Genomic DNA, 21,300 nt, shown 5'->3' with positions numbered 1-21,300 from the left:
ATTTTGTCACCAGCCAAGAGCTGACATGGCTGGTGGAGAATATAATTGAGAGGGGACTTGGTACAAGTATCTTTTGGGTGGACAATGTCCTATGTAGCATTATAAAGAAGATGCAACATCCAGCACTGACCCTGGGAAGTGCTGCAAGAGACAGTGATGACGGTTCTGTGGGTGAGATCTAGACTTTTGTTGTTCTGAAGCTGGATGTAGCTGCACCTCTTATGTCCCCTGCCTATCCCCAGTCATGGTGTCCTTCAACCTTTTGTCTCCATCACTATTCCTGTCTCCATGTCTCCTTGTATGTCCTGCAATCTACCCAACAAACCTGATCGTGTCATTCCTAATTACCTTTCCCAACATTCCTCTCGCCTATTAAAAAAAAAAACAACATGGGTGATTGTCCAACAAAACAAAAAAGATGCCCCATGCATAGGTCTCCACTTCACCTATGTGTCACTCTGACACAACTGATTCAGTCAAGTTGGCCACACATAATAATTCTGTTGTTGTCATCAATCATTGGTGTGGTGATTGTGTGTACAATTGTACATTTATGTTGTGAAGAAATGGATAGCGATGTTGACCTCCCATGACCATTCTGCAAATCCCTGTATTCCTTCCCCTGTGTGCTGCCATTTGCTTGTCAACTCCATTTTTACCACTGTCCTATCAACACCCTTTTCCCATAGTTAATCTGGTCAAAAAATAGACTGACTCATAGCACACAACACACATGGCCAGAAATGGCCCATGGAAAAGCCATCACTTTATGGCATTTGCTCAGAGTTTGACATAACACAGCAATGTTAAGTGACAGTGAATGCTGTTTAACACATTATTGCAAAAGCTGAAGATTTCAATTTAATCTGCAGTGGTCTGGTTACTGTCATGCAAATGTACTTAAATCTGCTGCAGTATGGAAATACAGATTAAAGCCATAGTAAAGGCTGTGCTGTGATATAGTTAACTTAACAAGTCTTAGGCTACTGGATTTATTAAATAAGGAGTTCCTATGTGGTGTTTTGAAATAATTATCCTGGTTATAGCATGATGTTTGGTATAGTGTCTTGAGTTTTGCTGCAGCTGTATATCAGTTTATTACTTCAGGATATATCATATTCCTATCATATATTTAATTGCAAACATCTGTATTTGTCTCCATATAACACATTTCTTTGACATAACACTGGAATTGTGCATCAAGACATAATTGTCAAAAAACATTGCAGCCCTAACAGACTGTCTTAGTAAGGCAACAATATCCTAGTTGGGTATTCGTGTTTATTGCACTCTCACACCCTTTAGTTGTACCTATAGCAACCAGTTTATTCTACAGACCATGACAGATTAATTAGAATGTAATAAGGTAGACTAAAACACCATACAGATGTTCCTACATGTCTCACAAACCATATTGTTGCTATTCCTCTCTGCATGTGTCTCTAACTCTGTTCTTCTTTGCTTCAATAAGTTGTTAGTGTGCTTCAATACTGTGATTTTAATGCTGTGAAGTAATAATTAATTTGTGACATGATGAGCTAATGCTCACAAGTGCAGAAAGATTTTTGAATAATTTCACCGGTTCTAATAACAATGATTAGCTAAGTGTTACTGAGTGTTTTTGGTACACTGCGTTAGGTATCCCTGTTAGCTGCATATTGTTGCAAGCCACTTTATTCTTCTTCTGTCATAATCTACCTTTTCCCTATATTTATCTCATCCTGACAATGTATCTTTTCCCTTCTGTATCATTGTTCTTCCACCTGCACGTTTGTGTAGTCTGCGTGGTGCTGGGCAGCTTATGTAAAGGAGGCTAAATGTAAGTACTAATCTTATGGGAATACCTTTATATTTGATTGCCTTAGTCTGTTTTACTCTGTCTCACTTTACACTGCTGTGTTACATTACTGTTTATTCATTTTAATGTAATTTTGAACAAGATGAGGAGTTAGATGTATAAATAACAGTAGTCAGTGGGGTGTAGCTGTGCATACTGTTTGTACAATAATAATTACAATTTTGTATGCATTACATGAAGAAAACATTGTTTTTGTAGGCAATACCATGCCCACATATTTGTAAATTATTGCTTCAAGTAATAGTGTCATTAAATGAAAAATAGTAATTTGAAATTTTTAGAGGGAAAATTATGCAAAGATTTGTTTAGTTGGGAGGGGGTGAGGAGGAAGGTTTCCATTGTTCAAATGGCAGGTGATATGTGTGGAATCAATAGGAGCACACAATTTCAACATTATATTGTCTGCTGACACCCCTGGTTCAACATTATCATGAGGTCATTGTTTTTCAAGTGAGCAGAAGGTATTTGATAGTCAGACTTCTCCTGTGGTGTTTGCATATCTTAAACTATTCTCTATAATGTATAACTAGATAGGTAGGATGCTCACAGTGCTGAACTTCTACAAGTGTGCCTACCAATAGATTTATGATTTTTTACAAACATTTGTAGTAGTAACTTTTACAAGTCTTGATTGGTTGTAAAGATAATGTTATCAGATACATCTACTTGACAATACAGTGCTGATGCCATCCCTTCATAGATGCTGTATGTTTCATTTGTAGTCTTTATTCAGCGGTTCTGCTGGCAGCTGATAATGTGTTTTAGAGATGGTATAAGTGGATAGGTAGGTGGTTGTATTCCATCACTTTTTCAATAGTGTGACACAATTAGCCACCTCACCAACACCTTTATGTATACTTCTAATTATGAGAACTGAATTACACTGACACTTTGTGACACTAGCAAATCTTAGTTTCACCAGGGAAAACACATTTTGTCCATGCAGTCATTACATATGCTGACTTATCTGCAGTATGTCACATCTGGATTTCACATTTTCCTCTGTTGCATGATTGTGATAGTGTGCTTTGTACATTGTGTAGCTACATATGTAGCATGTTGGAGTCCAGCTGTGAGTGTGTCTTTCATCCTCATAGTGTGTATGCAATGCTATTTTGCACAGCCATATTTGATGTGGAGCTGTACAGTGTTACTGAGGACTTTGGACAATTTTTAGCATAAACATCCAGCTAATGAATAGTGTTGATGGCATCCATTCAACTGTGCACTGACTCAGTTGTATCACATATGTTCATAGGTTTATAGGACATTGCTGGGCTAATGACCCTAGGGCCTTTACAAGGCTAGCCATGTTATACCTGTATTCCCTAACTGATCTTGGGTAGATGGTCATTATTAGCAGAATGAGTCTTTGATCAGCACCAACTTCCCCTGACCATGAGGGACATAGGTGCAACCCCCTGGGTGAATTTATGGTATCCCATCCAATTGTCTAGGTTGCACTTGAATAGGGTTATTGAGGAGCTCTCTATGACCATCTCAACATGGTTATGTGACACTTGCAATTCAGGCAATGATGTTTAGCTTGTGATCTAGGCTAATTATTGGAACTCTATCCTTTACTGCTCAGACTATATTGTGTCAGTGTTATCATCATGTCATTAACACTGTTGTCTAGCACATTTGTTTTGTGCACATATAGATGTTGATTCCTATTACTAAACTCTGGGGCAATTTGACACATAGAAATGCTTTTATTCAAAGTAATGATAACATTTGCTTTCATGTTCCATACATAACATATGTAGGAAGTGTTATTCTGTGTCTTGATGAAATGAGACAAGATGATATCTGTTATTGTCTTAGTACAATAATTACAGGAAGTCATATCCCTTACAGAAATAACATGATGTGATGCCTTCACATATCACATGTCAGAATCGTACTGAGATTCCTAACATGATGTGTTCATCCTGTCAAATATCGTGTATTGCCTGCTGTCAAATGCTCATGCATTCAACATCCACATTCATTGCCTCTTGGCATTGTTATGCCTTATACTGTAATGCATGAATGACATGTACAGCAGTTATAATGTGTCCATTTACAGTGTAAGAATCCTGCACAGTCTCTTTCATCTCAGAGATTATTTACCACACATACATCTATCTGTCAAAATTTAGCACAAGTGGATTGTCAAACTAGTCATAAGACTTCCACTCTTGTGTTTGTGATTCATCCAGATGTCATTAGTTGATAAAGTCACATGGCTTGCTGTTCAAGTCCTGAAAGGGGCAACATTATATAAATGTACCAACATTGCATAAGCACCATGGTATGTAGTTATTCATATCCATTTTTATGTTGGACAATGACATATCATCACAGGTTGTGATTGAATTGCAGTAAAATGTTATTTCGGGGGTGGTGGAGATTGAATGGCTAACTGAAAGCAGCAGTATTTTAGAGCTCCATATAACTAGTTAAATAAGACAGGAAAAAATATTCTTTTTTTTTCTTCAAAGTATAAAATCTTATAGATAAAGGACTAATTTACATAATTAGAAAATTTGGTGATGTTTTACAAATATTTTCCTGTCAAAAAGCTTGGAGATATATTCACTTGTTAAAATGAGCAACTCAAGGTATTCTCACCAGGATGCTGCCTTAAAGAAGGAACTACAACAGATGACATCTACCCTGCAGGAGTTATCTTTGAAGATGGATGATTTTAAAGAGAACCTAGAAAATCTTATAACAAGCAGTCAAAAACAGGCTGCCACCCTCAAGGAAATGCTACAACAACACCAGCCAAGGATAACAGGAATAGAGGTTTCACTAAATGACTTAGAAAGCAGACTTAAGAAAGAGGAAACACAGAAAGAATTGCTTCTTAAACAAAATACTTGATTGGTTAATAAAGTAGATGACTTGGAAAATAGGGAGAGGAGAAATAACATCATGATTTTCGTATTACCTGGAAACACAGAAGGTGAGGATATTATTTCCTTTTTATCATGCTGAATCCCTGACTTATTAAATTTTAAAAGAAGGACTTTCCTTCGGTACTGAAAGGATGGACAGAGCTCTTGGGAAACCTCCCACTAACTCAAATTCTCCTCCTAGGTCAATAATTATCAAATTTCTTTGATACTTGGACAAGGAACTGATTTTAAGATCTGCTTGGAGGAAGGCACCTCTAAAATATAAATCCTGATAAGATTTGATAATGACTATTCATCTAGAATAATGGAACAAAGGAAAAAAGTGTGGCCAATGATAACATTTCTGAAACAAAATAACATCAAGGCACAACTTGCATATCCAGCTAAGATAAAAATACTGTATGCCAACGAGATGAGGACTTTTAATGACTTAGAGGAAGCCTCTTCATTTATTAAAAATAATAATGTAATTACTTTAATAGAAGATATGGATTTGATGTCACCTTCTTTCAAGAGAAGAAAAGAAACAAATGTCGGGACAGACATCAAAAAGAAGACGCAAAAGACTGATACTGTTACAGCCAAATCTCTCAAAGAAACTACTATGATATGAATTGTTTTAAAATTACTTTAAATGACACATTTTACTGCTTGGAATTTTAAAACAATGGTAACTAACTACTGGAATCTTTATCTATATTTTTGAAAATAGATGACACAGAGTTTTCACATTACCTCAGGTATGTAAAACAGGGTACTTTTCTTTCACAGAAGGAGGGTTATATAGCACATAAAATATTTGTACTGTAAATCAACATACATAGTATATGTGTATTTTCTTTTTTTTCTTCTATTTTTCTCTCTCTCTCTTTCACATTGTTTATTTATTTTAACATTTCTCCGTTCCATCAAATTCTCTCCTATTTTCTATACTACTAATACCTGTAATATATATTATATAACTCATATAACATACATAGATATAATAGAAAATAAAATAATAGTTGTAGGTAGTTGGAATGGAATAGTGAACTTAATTGGTATTACAATATTTATTAGATTAATGATAGACACTGTTATGCTTATTGGGTTTAGGGACATGTTCATGATTAAGTGAAACAAATGTCATCATACACATGATGTTCATTTTAATTTTTTTTATTATATTTACAATATAAAAAAAAAAAAAAAAAAAAAAAAAAAAAATGTACTTTGTGCCTGAGAGTTAAAGCTTTGTGTTTCACCTTATATTTGCCATTGACGAGCTCAGTTCTTTTTTCACATACTGCCTACTATAAATAATAATAATAAGAAAAAGTAATTAGTTATTAAAATTAAAAAATGAAACTTAAAGGTAAATAAAATAACACATGATAGGATTTATTTGTAAATATTTCATGATTTATCCTCATAGGACTATATTCCTGGGAAACACAACTGGAAATGCCCAACCTACATGTGTGCATTTAAAAGTAGCTGCTTTGATTAAAAGTATTATACAATGCCTACTCTAAAAGCGTGCAGCTGATTGGCCAGCCCAACCAGCGTGCCCGTTAAATCCTCAGTATACTAGCGGAAAAAGGTCCGGTCGCCCGGACTTTTCCGTTATATAACTACTAATCTCGCTATGTTAAAAGAGTTTAACATAGCGACACATAAAAAAGCAGCGGAGATCTCCGTTGCTTTTTAAACTGTCTCGCTATGTTAAACTCCTTTAACATAGCGACACAGTAATAAAAGCTTTTAAACCTGTCTGCTATGTTAAATGAGTTTAACATAGTGAGACAACTTTAAAATAAGCAGCGGAGATCTCCGTTGCTTATTTTAAAGCTGTCTCGCTATGTTAAACCCATTTAACATAACGAGTTAAAAATCAACGGAGATCTTGCTTCTCCGTTGCTTTTCACAACTCTGATGTACTGCGTAGGCATGCGTAGTACATCAGAACTGCCGTGAACACCAGACAGCTGCAGAAGGGCAGCAAGGCATTATACAATGCCATTATTTAAGAAAAGTAATTATTTCTTTTCTTAAATAATGTCATTATAATAATAACCACTTCTGGGTGTGGGTAATGCTGGATTTACCCACGGTTGTCTTTGTTTGGTCCCTCGGGCTTCGCCCTCGTGACCAAACCACACCAACTGTGGGTAAATCCAGCATTACCCACACCCAGGCTGGGTTATTGCTATATTACTCAGTTTAACATACTGATTCCACAAGCTGTCTGCACTGTAAAAGTTACATTTTATATGTTACTTGAAATTGACAGTCTCTAGAGCACATGAAAAGATACATATTATTTTTTGCAACATGTTACCTTTGCAGTTACCTCACACTCTGTACAAACTCACTTGGAAAACTGATAGTTATTTATTTAAAATACAGGTTATACATTAAATGTGCCCTTGAAATGCTATTGACATTTTGACAAAATATAATCTGAACTGTAAAATGAATGACTTGAAAGAAGTGAAGTAATGCATAGATTTCAAAGACAGTTTTTGACACTACAGTATAAGTAAAAATGTATATTCACATGGAGGTATTGAAATGTTTTAGTCTTCCAGTTAAAATAGCTTACTGTCAACATTGTGCAATATCAGAAACTTTAAAGAGCTAGGAAACTACTATTATTTGTCTTTATAATGTTTATTAGACAGATGTTAGACTCTGCTTTGTTTAATGAATTTTTACATGTTTATGAAGAAAAGTGGACACAATTAAATGTTATTACAATAGTTATTAGATTAATGCTGGACACTGTTATGCTTAATGGGTTATGGGGCGGGTCTAGGACTATTCACTGAAAGCACATTTCAATGAAACACATTTGACTGTGCACAATTCACTGAAAGCTCAATTCACTGAAAACACAATTGACTGAAACACATTTCACTGAAAGTTATATATGGCCTTTTCCCCACTGTTGTGCGATCCTGGAGTTAGTATATATAGTCAGAGGGGATGTGGGGGGCACTGCCCCGCACATTGGGGGGGTGATGGGGGCATAGCCCCCCACCTATTTTAAATATTTTGAACTATATACATGGATACTTGCAATTCCAATAAATTACTCTTTTCGTAACTTAATATATATCTAAAATATGTGGGAGGGCTACACCCCCCACACCCTCCGATATGAGGGGTGGTGACTAACTCCATGGTCGCACAACAGTGGGGAAAAGGCCATATATAACTTTCAGTGAAATGTGTTTCAGTGAATTGAGTTTTCAGTGAATTGAGCTTTCAGTGATTTGTGCACAGTCAATTGACTTTCAGTGAAATGTGCTTTCAGTGAATAGTGCTAGAACCTATGGGGCACTAACTCTGAAATGCTTCATTTATATACATACTGTCAGTTGAATTATTTCCTATAATTTTAACATAATATATAAAATGAGGAGAAATGTACTGTTGCTTGTGTGAAGTGAAGCTTCCTTTACATTCTATCAGCCTCGTGAACTATTTTATCTATTTATTTATTTTTAATACGCATTGTCATGGCAACTGAAAACAACTGCGGCAGTTTCTATGGATTTTGTGAATCTGCAAAGTGCATTTAGCCTTCCAGATAACAAATAAAAAGTAATTTTATTTAGTTATTAAATTGAATTATAATCTAAGGAAGGGTAAACTAGATAACTTAAAAGAACAACTTGTAAATACTTTATAAATAATTCACATTGGGCTACACATTCCTAGAAACTCAACTGAAATGTCCCCAAATTACTTGTGAACTTAAATGAAACTGCCTGATTAATAAGCATAACTTATTTTAACAACCTGAATCCATAAGCCTGAATCTACAGCCACTGTATAGCAAAAACCTGGAACTCCCTTCCTGCCCACATAACTGCCAACAAATCCCCATCACAGTTCAAGAAACTTGTTAAAACTCACTTTTTGACTAATCGACTGTGCTCCTGTATCCCCCCTGGCTAATGCCTCATTAGAACATTTCACCTAATTTAAGTAACTCTGCTAAGCCAACCAATCATAGTACTGTATCAACTTAGGACTGTTAATCTACTTCTCATCCCACCTCTCCAGGAGTTAGGGAAAACTACCCCAGCAATGTTGTGCTTTCCATAAGCAACTAAAACCAGGAGAAGACATATTGTAAAGCAATTTATCCTTCTCAACTAAAACCAGGCAAAGACATATAGTAAATCAATTTGTTATCCTTCTCAACTATATCGAGCATCATCTGCTCTCTCAGAGCCTCATTCTATATCTCTCTGCTTTTACTCTGATAGTAAATCTATCACAGGAATCCTAAACATAGGAATATCTTCTAAAATTTAATATTATATTGTAGAGAATGAATGCATCCTATCTGTTAGTTAATATGTATGTCAAAGTCTCTTCTATGGAAAGTGTATGTCAAAAGTCTGTCCTTAAAAGTATGTTTTGTAAAAAATTGTTCTCATGGAGATTTTCTCCCTGGGCCTCCACTGAAAATGGACTTGTAATCCAGTTGGACTCTCCCGGTCAACAAATGTAAAAATAAATAAATAAATAAGCTATCTGCTCTATACATGCTACATTATATATATATATATATATATATATCACTTGCATATAACATTCTCTAGAGCACACAAAAAGAAACATATTCCTTTTGTAACATGTTATATTTGCACTAACCATACATACTATACTAATTCAATTGGCAACTGACAAGTTATTTATTTGAAACATCAGTCTATATATTAATTTTGCCCTTGAAATATTGTTGCCGTTTTGACAAAAAAAAATGGAATTGAAAAAGGAATGATTTCAAGAAGTGAAGTATTGTACAGATTTCAAAGACAGCTATTGACACTACAGTATAAGTAGAAATGTACACATGCAAGGAAAAATTTAAATGCTTTACTCTTCTAGTTTAAATAGCTTATTGTTAACTTTTTGCTTTATCAGAAAATTTAAAGGACTAGGAAATTATTTCTAATTTGTCTTTATATTGTTTACTAGAGTGATGTTAGTCACTTGACATGTTTAATGGATTGCAAGTCATGTACAAGACGGACCACTGAATGTTATTTCTGTTTACCTATGTTTGCTGAATTACTTTTATTAGTACTGATTTAAAACAAAGGACAGAAAGGATAGGGAAACTTCTGTTTTTGGTCAAGGGGGGAGAGGCTTAAGAGTATTCTAACTGCCCTGAAAACTCTCTAAGATGCTCTAAAGACCATTTGATTGATACTTACCTAAGGTAAGACTTGATTACCATATGGGTACCTACACATTCATTCTAGACCTGATGTTATTACCCATTCAGGAAGCAGAAAGTGTCCTATGCAGGGTGGGAATTGTCAGGATGATCATAGTTCATTGTTAGACTCTGCTTTATAAATCTATAAATATATAAAAGCATTGTGCACTAGAATGTAGGGCACCACTACTCAGAGTCAGTATACCACTGATAAGCCATGTCTTTTCAAAAGTGTAAGCTGAAGTTGGTGAGTTGAAGAGTGGGAAAGTAATGGAAGACAGTACACCTACAGTAAATTCATATTTCATTGGTAATCACTCATTGTTTCCTACAGAGTCCTTTTAGTCAAATTATTTTAGTAATAATCTTTTTATTGTTGGCTTATTTAGTGTATGCTCCTCTGTTGCATTTAATTTATCTGAAATGACATATCTGACATGTTTGGGATCTCTTAAGTGTAACTAAATATTGGATATTTTCTAAGTCAACATAATAATTGTTTACACTATGAACATTCCATCCTGATATATAAAATACTATAGAATAACAATGAATAATATAGAATTTCATATCTCTTTTAAGAAAATTCTCCAGATAATAATTTAACATATGGAGCTCGGTTGATATTGGTGGTTAAAGGTATGAGTGATAATCCAATAGATCTATCTTTATCTATTGGATTAGGAATGACTTTCTTCCATGTTTAATGGGAAATTCATATTTACTTGTATTTGATACTTTAGAATTAATGTTTTATAGAAGTACTTTTTTAAAGCCTGACCAGAATTTTACCCTACTTGTATTTAAAGAAGAAAGAACATTAAATTGCACTCCCAAGTTTGCACACATAAAAATAACATTCAGTGTTGTCAGAGAATATGGTATAACTATTATAATCAGAATAAAAAAAGAGAAGCAAAATGTTTCTTCCAACAATAACTTGAAATGGATTTAACATTCTTATCATTAAATACTAATGGCTTAAATAATGCAAGTAAAAGATCAAACTTACTAAAATATTTAAATCTAAATAAGGCACAAGTAGTATTTCTCCAGGAAATGCATTTTAAGACTAATAATAGCTTTATTTGGAACCCTAAGGACTATACAGTCTTAGCTCAATCCTCCTATAGAACAAAGACAAAAGGAGTATCAATTATCTGGAAGAAAAACATAATCACTCCAAAAGCTATTTATAAATATGAAGACAAAGAAGGTCTACTAGCATTTGTTATAATTAAATTTAATAACAGAATATGGACTTTAGCTAATCTTATTGGTTCCCAGGAAATGGAGCAGGAATGGTTAAAAAACACCTAGATTTTATTTCCAAAAATTATAAAGGAAATTTTATACTGGGAGGAGATTTTAATTGTACCTTAGAATCATCTGAAACCACCAAGAAGTCTTTTTGCATAGCAACTATTTCAAAATCCTTAAAAAGAGGAATTGATTCATTTAATTTAATAGACACTTTTAAAGTAAATGATGATAAATCCTTATTATTTTCCCAAAAAGAACATAGATTTGGAACACAAACCAGAATAAACAAAGTATTCGTAGTTCAAGATTTACAAACAAAAATCCTCAACTTCTCAATAGTTCCATGCCCCTTTTCAGATCATGACTCTCTGATAATTAAGCTCCAAATAGAGTTTAAACTTTTAATCTTCTCAACTAGAATTCCATCATATATCGTGAAAATTAAAGAATTCAGACCCTGGATGTTGTCAGAACTACAATCATTTCTTGAAATTAATAATACAACAGAAATCAGTAGAGTCATTGTATGGGACTCATTAAAAGCATATTTATTTGGTAAGACCCTTAGCTGGTACAAAAACAAAGTTAGAGAGTAGGACTCTGAATCATTAGACTTGCAAACCAGACTCTTTACAGCAAAATCTAAAAAAAAAAATCAGAATTGTCCAGAAGTCAAAAAAGAAAAAGAGGAATTAAATAAAAATATAATGAAATTCTATCACACAAAACTTGTCTAGCCTTGGAAAAATTAAAAATAAACTCATTAGCCACCTCCCCCAGATATCTTCATAACTTATCTACAAGAATTAAAATACAATCTAAAGCAAATAACATTACTAGTATATATTATGAAAAGAAAGGGGAACAAGTATCAGATATAGGGGGCATCCTAGAAGCATTTTGGTTCCATTATATGGAACACTTCAAAAAAGTAGATTTAGATACCAACCAAATAAACTTAGATACAAACCTTATCAATATAAAAAAAATCCAGAAAACTTAAAACTAGACCTACAAAAACCTATATCCTACAAAGAAATTGTTGACAAGATAAAAGAAAGTAAATCTAACAAAGTTCCAGGGATAGATGGTATAATTATGAAAATTTACAAACTCTTCCCCTCAATAGTAATCTCCCTTTTTCATAAAACTTTGCTAGAAGTCCAGTCAGAAGCACAAATACCTCCCTCATGGAAATATTCACTCATAACACTAATTCTAAAAGATAATCAACTACCTGACCTTTGCACCTCATACAGACCTATATCATTACTGAATAATGATTACAAAATATTCATGTCAATCCTAGCTAACAGAATGAAAAAAAAACACTTTCAAAGACAGTTAATAATGATCAAACTGGATTTATATATAACAGGCACACACATGATAATATTAAAAGGATACTTACTCTTATAGATTATGTGAATAAAGAAGATAGAGAAACACTTATAATCAGATTAGACATAGAAAAAGCCTTTGATTCCCTCAACTGGGAATATCTATTTAAAACTTTAGCATTATTTGAATTTATTCCCCCTTCATCTTATTACTAAAAAACATATATATTAATAACAGCCTACATTAAATTAGGTCCTTTCACCTCAGAATCTATCCATATAACGAAAGGTACTAAACAAGGATGTCCTGCTTCTCCTATTTTATTTGCTTTGGCTATAGAAATACTTGCAGAAATAATATGCAATAATCCAAGAATAAAAGGAATAGAAGTCTATGACCAGTACATATCTAAAATAATGCTTTTTGCTGATGATATTTTATTAACCCTATCAAACTCCAGAGAGTCATTAGGAGAGCTAGAAGAAGTAATGGAGAAATTTTATAAGATTTCAGGTCTACACTTTAATAGATCAAAATCAAAATTTCTATTTTTAAATAAGAAAAAAGAACTACAAGTTACAGATAAATCCATCATAGGAAAACAAGAACTTACGCTAAATTATTAGGAATAGTGTTATGCAAAAGTATAAAAGAAACAATATTAATAAATTATATAAAAACATTATTGAAACAATAAAAATATATATAGAAAAGTGGAACAAAATTATACTAACTTTTGAAGACAGATTGCAATTAATAAAAATGGTCTTATTGCCAAAAATACTATATGTAGCATTAGCAATACAGTTAATTCCTGAAAGATGCATTCTTAAAGAAATAAACTCATGTTTAATAAAATGTTATGGTATCCCAAAAAGAATAGAGTAGCTCTAAGTCATCACATTAGACCCTGGGAACAAGGAGGATTGAGCTTCCCAGAAATAAAAACTTATATAAATCACCTGTGCTTATAATTACAATAGACTGGATAAACCCAAATTATTTTGCCAACTGCAAAGAATTAACAATGGCTATATTAACAAATGAGTTTAATCTGTAAAAAATAAATTTAATATTTGACAAATCAAACAAACCCTGGTACATCCTATGCATAAGTATACAATATAATATAACAAAACCTTCTAAAACATCACTGATTAATCATTACATCAGTTTCTTTAGGAAACTTATCACTGCAAACATAGATCTAAAACTGTGGTTTGACCGTTTAACCCCATCTACCATCACTAAGAACTTTCCTCATAAAATATATAGGGAAACAATAACCTCCTGGGAACAAAATGGTTTCTTATGCTGGTTTCAATGTGTAAATAAATTAAATGTTTTAGACGTACATATGATAAAAACTACTTACGATATTCCAACACAGGACTGGTTAAGCCTACAAAGCATTCTAATGTACACTCAAGATGTATGCAGATTAATTAATAATTCCTCATTTAAGGATATCCCAAATCTAATAAGTTTTCTATATGAATTTATATATAATAGCTGTGAAAAGAAAAATTCCATTTCAAATCTATATAGAGAGTTAATAACATAAAACAATTCCCAAACCATCATACTGGCAGTTCTTAGCAAAAGGTCAGTCATTACATTTAACAGAAGAAATTAAAACTAACATTTTACTATCAGTTAATTACACCTCTAACACACAGTATTGGAAAATATTTAACTGGAAATACTTACATAGAGCATTTTTAACATCAGATAGAATTAAAAGATCAGTACTACTACAAATGTTTTTTTGCTGGAGGTGATGAAAAGTCAAATAAAGCAGACTGTATTCATATGTTTTCTGAATATAATAAAATTAAATCATATTGTAATGGAATCAATCATTTTTACAAGCTTTATTTAATGAAGCCTTTACCTTAACTAAAGTATTGATTATACTAAATGTAAATGAAGGTCCCTACCTGAATAAGACAAATATGTATTTGTTATAGACAATACTTGCTACGTCTAGGAAATGCGTAACCAGAAGGTGGAATTCAAATACACCCCCGACCTTGGAAGAATTCTGCACTTTAATGAAGACAACTGCATCGATGGAAATAAAAATCAAAGAACTACAAATCTATCCCAGGCCATTGGTAAATAATCCTTGGAAGAAAGTTATATCTTTATTGGACACTCTGCAATAATCATTATTGTATCTCTGATAACTGATCTGTTAATTCTATATTTTATAACATACAGTCTATATAGTTGAAAGTCAGGCTATTGTAAATATTGTATATAGTAGATTAAAATTTTATTTAAAAATATTATGTAAATGTTATTTTAATTGAAAATAAAAAAAAATTTTGAGTAAATTGTTTATTCAGAGCATATCATGCTGTTAGTACCTCTGTGGCACATTCATTGAGTACTGGCTTTTATAGCATACCTACACAGCTAAGAAGTATTCAATTTCCTGGACAGCGTGTGCCCAACATGATGGAAACAGCTTCTTTGTCAAAGAAGCAGGCATATTGTAATGCTTGGTGTTGTGTGGACAGTAACATCTGTAGCTCCTTTTTGGCATTATGAATAAACCATATTGTCCACATTATATTCAAACCTCCTATGTTAACACAGGGATTCAATTCAGTTATTTGTGTGAGCTTCCATTGCTATCTGTTGTTAATACAGGGGTCCAGAGAGAACCTTTCTATAATAGGCAGGGTTTTGAATCTGGTAGTATCTGTCTGTCAGACAACAGTGGCTGACACGCTGACAAAGGGTCAGCTTTTTCAGGCATTTTCGTACCAGGTAGGTCATCAATGCATCTTATGATAGTGTTGTATACCCTTCGAGTGTGTTCTTCTTTGCATTACCAATATGTTTATATCTATGGCTCCTATGGTTATTATGCATCTCAACAACATCTGTTTGGGCCTGTGTTCAAAAATGACATGATGCAAATATTACTTAGGTTCTTTCATGCTCGTATGCTCCCTGTTCTCAAGACAATTATGCTCTGTACTGCGTGTCTTCCTCCAGACACGTGTTTAATACTGCAATTGTTTCCATCATACTATACAGCTTAATGGCAGATGTGTGACTGCAATGCTGCATAATGCTTTTTACTGTATGGCACGCTGCAAGTCTGCCAGAAAATGTAATTGGTTCTCTCTTACAACACTTTCTGTTTTGCTGCTGCTGTTGAATTGCTGTTAAGTTACTGTTCTCTGTAAGTGCATGAGAGCATGTCCAGTATTATTAAATCAGACATGTTTGCAAATCACCAACAGCAAAACTGGACTCCTGATGTGTTATCTGCTGTGACTTGAAACTTATCACTTATGTATGTTTTCTTTTGTTATTAGACTGTCATGTAGCATTTACATAACCATGCAATATTTGCTTGTCTATTACATGCTTATAGGTGATAAACCCCTTTCCTAATGGTGCTGTTGTCATTTCTTTGCATATACATGTCCATTTATGAGTCACCTGACATTACAGCTGTAAGGTCCTTTTGTTCTTGTGTATAAATGGTGTGACGAATAATACAGTGGTATTGTCAGCTTGCATACATAAATTCCCTGTATATACATCCTTATATGCAATGCCTGCATTATATGCATTCATCCCTTAATGTTTCTTCTGCCCTTGTTAACTGCTATCTCAAGTCAATATTTAATTAACATGAATATCACATTTCCACTCCATTTTGTTACACTGCAGCTTTATTTCCCTATTGCATCCTTTATTAGCATGTCAGTTATTATTTATTTGTGTAACTATGGGATTGGCATTCACATTAATTATGAGTAAATTATTATTTAATAGTTTGGAAGGTGCAGTGGTGAAGTGGTAGCATTGTTGCCTCACAGCAACAGGTTGCCTGGTTTGATTCTTGGCTGGAGTACCTTCTGTGCAGAATCTGTATGTCCTCCCTGCATGAGGTCTATATCAGTTCAACAAAACAGCTCATCATCGAATACAACAACCTCAAACTTCTAACCACGAAATCAAAAAACATCAAAAGCTCAGACCAGCAATTTTTTTCCCTGGGAAAAAATTCACTGGTCCGAGAAACACACACACAACACAAGCACACCAAAAAAACAGCAATCCACATGCATACACTTAGAATCCTACATCTAACCCTACATTAAATTGTACATACAGTACTATCTATCCACTATCCTTAACCCAAATACTAACCCTAAGTTCCGTCACTATCGCACACTCATCTCATCCGTGCCCTAACACTAACTCACATACCCTGCCCTAAACCTAAAGTCTATCACTATCGCACACTCACCTCACCCTCGCCCAAACCCTAACTCACATACCCCACCCTAACCCTAAAGTCTATCACTATTGCATACTCACCCATGCCCTAACCCTAACTCACATACCCCGCCCTAACTGTAACGTCCACACAATCGCACACTTACCTGAACCCAACCCGTAACTTTCCACAGCAGTGCTGAAAATAGCAAAGCCACATAAACGGACAACTGAATTCTTTCCCTAGGAAAAAATTAGGTTATCTTCAGCTTCGCTATTTTCAGCGTTCGCTGTTTTTGGTTCAATATTAGACCATTCAAAGTATTAACACTTTGATGATCTAATATAGACCCCCCTGCATTTCTGTGGGTTTTCTCTGGGCGCTACACTTTTTTCCCACCTTACAAAGCCATGCAATTGGTGCATTTCTCCCTAGGCCTGCTGAAAATTGGCTTTGTTCCAAGTCTGACTTTCCTGATTAAAAAATGTTAAATAAATTAAATTAATGTTGCAGGTTATATGCTTCTTATACAATTTTGTCATCTTTCCCTTTGAGATATGACTACACTTTACTCATTTAGTCTCTTCAGCATTTATATAATTCTCATGTTTCATTTCCCCTCATTCTGTATTGCTTCCTGTACTTGCCCTTAATATCTCTGGGCTACTGAGAGTGCTCATATCTAAGCATTCTCTGTATGAGATCCATTTTGTTTACATTGTGTGCTTGAATACTATTGCTGACCATGAAAAGGTGCTTGCAACCATGTAGGCAGGATGACCAGTATGTATACACGATTAATGCTGTTGCTCTTCATACTTACACACTTACATCATGTAGGTGCAGTGTGGCACCTACATGATTGTTAATGAATCCCAGGGTATGTTGTTTTCATGGTCAAAAGAAAAAAAATATTGCATACCATGATGCCCTACCCATCTGTGACAGAAAGAAACATGGCACATTGTACCTGCACTGAACTATAGCTGAAATCTTTAAATCTAAGACTTTAGAGTGGTTGTTCTGCAATTTATTTGGTGTTAGTTGCATGGTGATCACCTTTGTTTGACAAAATTGAAGAAATATGTAAACAAATTAATTTGGATTTCCAGTGGAGTACAAATGTAATAAACTAAAAAGACTTACGGATGAGGACTGTGCACATAAGAAACATTAGTTAAAATAGAGCAAGACCTAAACAAGACCAAAAAGGTGAACCTCACTATCTCAAGTCCACTTTCTAAAGATATGCCAGATCTGAAAGAGAAAGTACTTGATAAATGTTTATGACAGCACTTGGAGACAATGAATCTATGGAGACACACAAGACGCTAACAACTTTAGTTTTAGTCAAAGCAAATTAAGACACAGCCATGATCACATGACTCATATGCAAGACTCATTTATATCCTTTAAAGGACAGTACATTACAAGCACAGAATATGACAAAAATTACATCCGCAGCCGAACATTCTCCATATCCTTATGGTTTTCTTACCAAACCAGAATTAGGAAGGGTTAGAACGAGATGGGCTTTGACAAGTAGAATGAAGTCGTTCAGCTAGACGATAAAAAGAAGCAAACAAAATAAGTCGAGTCTTGACTTATGAAGATCTATTTAAATGCGTAAACTATTTCTAGGGAGTAAAACCATGCCTTTAATATTCTTAAGGTTTCAAAGTACAGTGGGAGCATTCAGCAGAGGAAAGATGTATCAAACTGTCATTATTTCTAATTGTTGTTTTTCACCTGACCAGGTTTCGTCACATTCTCCTACAGGCTGTTTACATGTAGGGATTAAGTAATTTAGTAAATCCCCCTCCTACATTTTATTTAAGCTAAGTATCCATATCAGAATAAGAAACTGGTCTGGCAGAGCTAACATCCGATGCCATCCATTAACTAGCACAAAAAGTATATGAGTTAACAGCACATGAATGCAAAATATTAACGATATTCTAATTTAATAAAGAATTAAGGAGATAACAAAGATGGGAATGGATGAGAACAGCTGCCAAAGGCATTTACATTTTTTTTCTAACAACGTGTCTTGAAAATAAGCATTAAAATATTCTGTCAATATTAGGAGAAATGCTGCCCTGGTACACTAAAATATATGTCTGGTTGTTTTATGAATGTGTATGTGTATGTATGTCTATACTGGGAGTCATAAAAACTGGATTTGTGGAAAAAGACTAATACCTTTTCTTTAACAAGTATAGTATACATGCTGAGTCACGTTAGTGCCATGTTTTATAGTTTCCACTGAAATTGCTGTGCTCATATATACCTGTTACTGCCAGTTAAGTATGGTAGCCAGTTCATAATAATCTTGATGAATGTCTTTATTTACAGAACAATGAAGATTTGCTAAATGTCGAACTTAGACTTGATTCTAGTGATGTCATCAAACAATAACACTGAGCCTTCAGAATTCATCCTCATTGGCTTCCCTGGACTGCAGAAGGAGCAAAAATGGCTTTCGATCCCTTTTTGTATTTTGTTATTAATTGCAGTTTTTGGAAATGTGACAGTGATATTTATTATCAGTAAGGAGAATACTCTACATAAACCTATGTACATTTTTATTTCATTTTTAGCAGTTATAGATCTTGTACCAACAATTTCTCTGCTGCCCAATCTATTGCTGTTGGTAATGTTTGAATTAAAAAATATAAGTTTTACTATGTGCTTTATGCAAATGTTTCTTATTGGTTTCTCTGCAACTATGGAATCATCTATGTTGTTGTTAATGGCTTATGATCGCTATATTGCAGTCTCCAACCCACTGAACTATGCAAGTCTTATAACAAATTCTTTTGTGTGCAAATGGAGCCTGATACTATGTTTTAGAAGTCTTCTTTTCTCTCTGCCATTGCCTATACTTGCTAGAATTTTGTCATACTGCAGTTATAGAACCATTTCAAACTGTTACTGCTCTTATACCACTGTAACTAAAATTGCATGTAATAATTATATCATAACAACTGCTTATAGCTTTTTCCTGACTTTTGCAGTTGCAGCACCAGATACAATATTAATTATTTTATCCTATTATAGGATTGCAAAAGCTGCAATAAATCTAAAGTCAGCTGATGCAATGCGCAAAGTGTTAAGTACATGCAGTTCTCATTTGTTTGTCATTTTATTTTTTTATGCAACAGGTATATTATCGGTAGTAGTAAATTTATTTGAAAAGAGTATTCCTTTCTATATAAGTGTCTTGTCTTCTGTATTGTATATTGTTATACCACCAGCAATAAACCCAGTGATATACAGTGTCAGAACCAAAGAAGTTAGAATTGCTACAATAAAGCACTTCAAAAAGATTATGAAGCTACCAAGTGGCAAATACTGATCTATGTCAAATGGTTTATCAGGTAAGAGGAATTTAAATAAATACCCATATATAGATATTAAAAAGTATTTTTCAAGTAATGAGTTACATTAATCATATTCTGACAAAGCATGTTTAGCAGTTTTGTTTAAAATGAGTGATAAAGTAACTGCATTTGTTTTATTGTTCTTCTTATTAGTATTTGTGTTTGTTAACCAGTGTAGGACCCTGATGCACATGGACATATTTCAGACTTTATGTAAGTGCACCGAGCACTGTCTTGGTATCATTCGACAAGCTACCCTACACCCATATCTATATAACTCAGAGTAACATAGTAAGCAAATGGATTGCTATTTGATGGCGCCATTTTTCAAAACATTGATAAATACTGTATCCAAAAATTACTGGTTCTTAATGCTATATGAAATACTTCAGGTTGACATGTTGTAATTGATGAGTGATTCATCATTCAATCTCAGTGCTTTTACAGTTGTAGATATTCCAGTTTGGATCCTATGGATTTATATTATGCGCATGCTTGAAGTTGCATTCCAGTGCCTTTCTGTTCCCTCTTCTTTGCATCTACCTTACTGCCCACTGAGCTAATGTTTCTGAAAGTGCTCCAATATTAGCTTTATTTGAATGGATCTCTCTAGCTAGCTTGCTCCTCCTCTGCCCCTTATGGTAATCTGATTTCTAAAGTGGCACCTTCCTCTCTTTCATTGCTATTGTCTGTTGTATAAGCTATTTAAGTTCTCCTCCTATTCATTGTTTGTCATAAATTCCTCCTAGAAAGCAAATTTTCCCTATAGAATGGTTCATAAAATTATACCCTGTAAAGCAGCAAATATAGAGCAAAAACCTTGCCTGCTGACAAGCATAGGGCAACTTGTTGGGAAACCAGTGGCAATTGCTATAGATTTATTAGAATTTTATATTGTGTAAACATTAAAGTTGGTAGAATTTAGTACTGTTTAGCATAATCTGCCCCAATAAAGCATCTGTATTAGCCTTCTAATCCCAATACACCACCCCCTTGTAGTTCACCAATCAAAGGTCTGGACAGGATGATTATGTATTTGTGATTTTCTAATTTCTCTGTAGTCAGCTTGGTGGATCTGG

At 34.0% G+C, this 21,300-nt stretch overlaps 1 protein-coding gene across 1 annotated transcript; it reads left to right on the top strand.

The window, feature by feature from the left end:
- The first annotated feature begins 19,212 nt into the window (after positions 1–19,212).
- On the top strand, positions 19,213–20,196 carry LOC122802195 (olfactory receptor 56A5-like). The gene has a single exon (XM_044071860.1). The coding sequence runs from the start codon at positions 19,213–19,215 to the stop codon at positions 20,194–20,196; it is 984 nt and encodes a 327-aa protein (XP_043927795.1).
- Positions 20,197–21,300: the final 1,104 nt, after the last annotated feature.

Source organism: Protopterus annectens, chromosome 5.part0 (genome assembly GCF_019279795.1).
Source record: "Protopterus annectens isolate FY-2018-M chromosome 5.part0, PAN1.0, whole genome shotgun sequence".
Lineage (NCBI taxonomy): Eukaryota > Metazoa > Chordata > Ceratodontiformes > Protopteridae > Protopterus > Protopterus annectens.
Note: the sequence above shows the minus strand (reverse complement) of the source record. Positions and strands in the feature narration are given on the sequence as shown.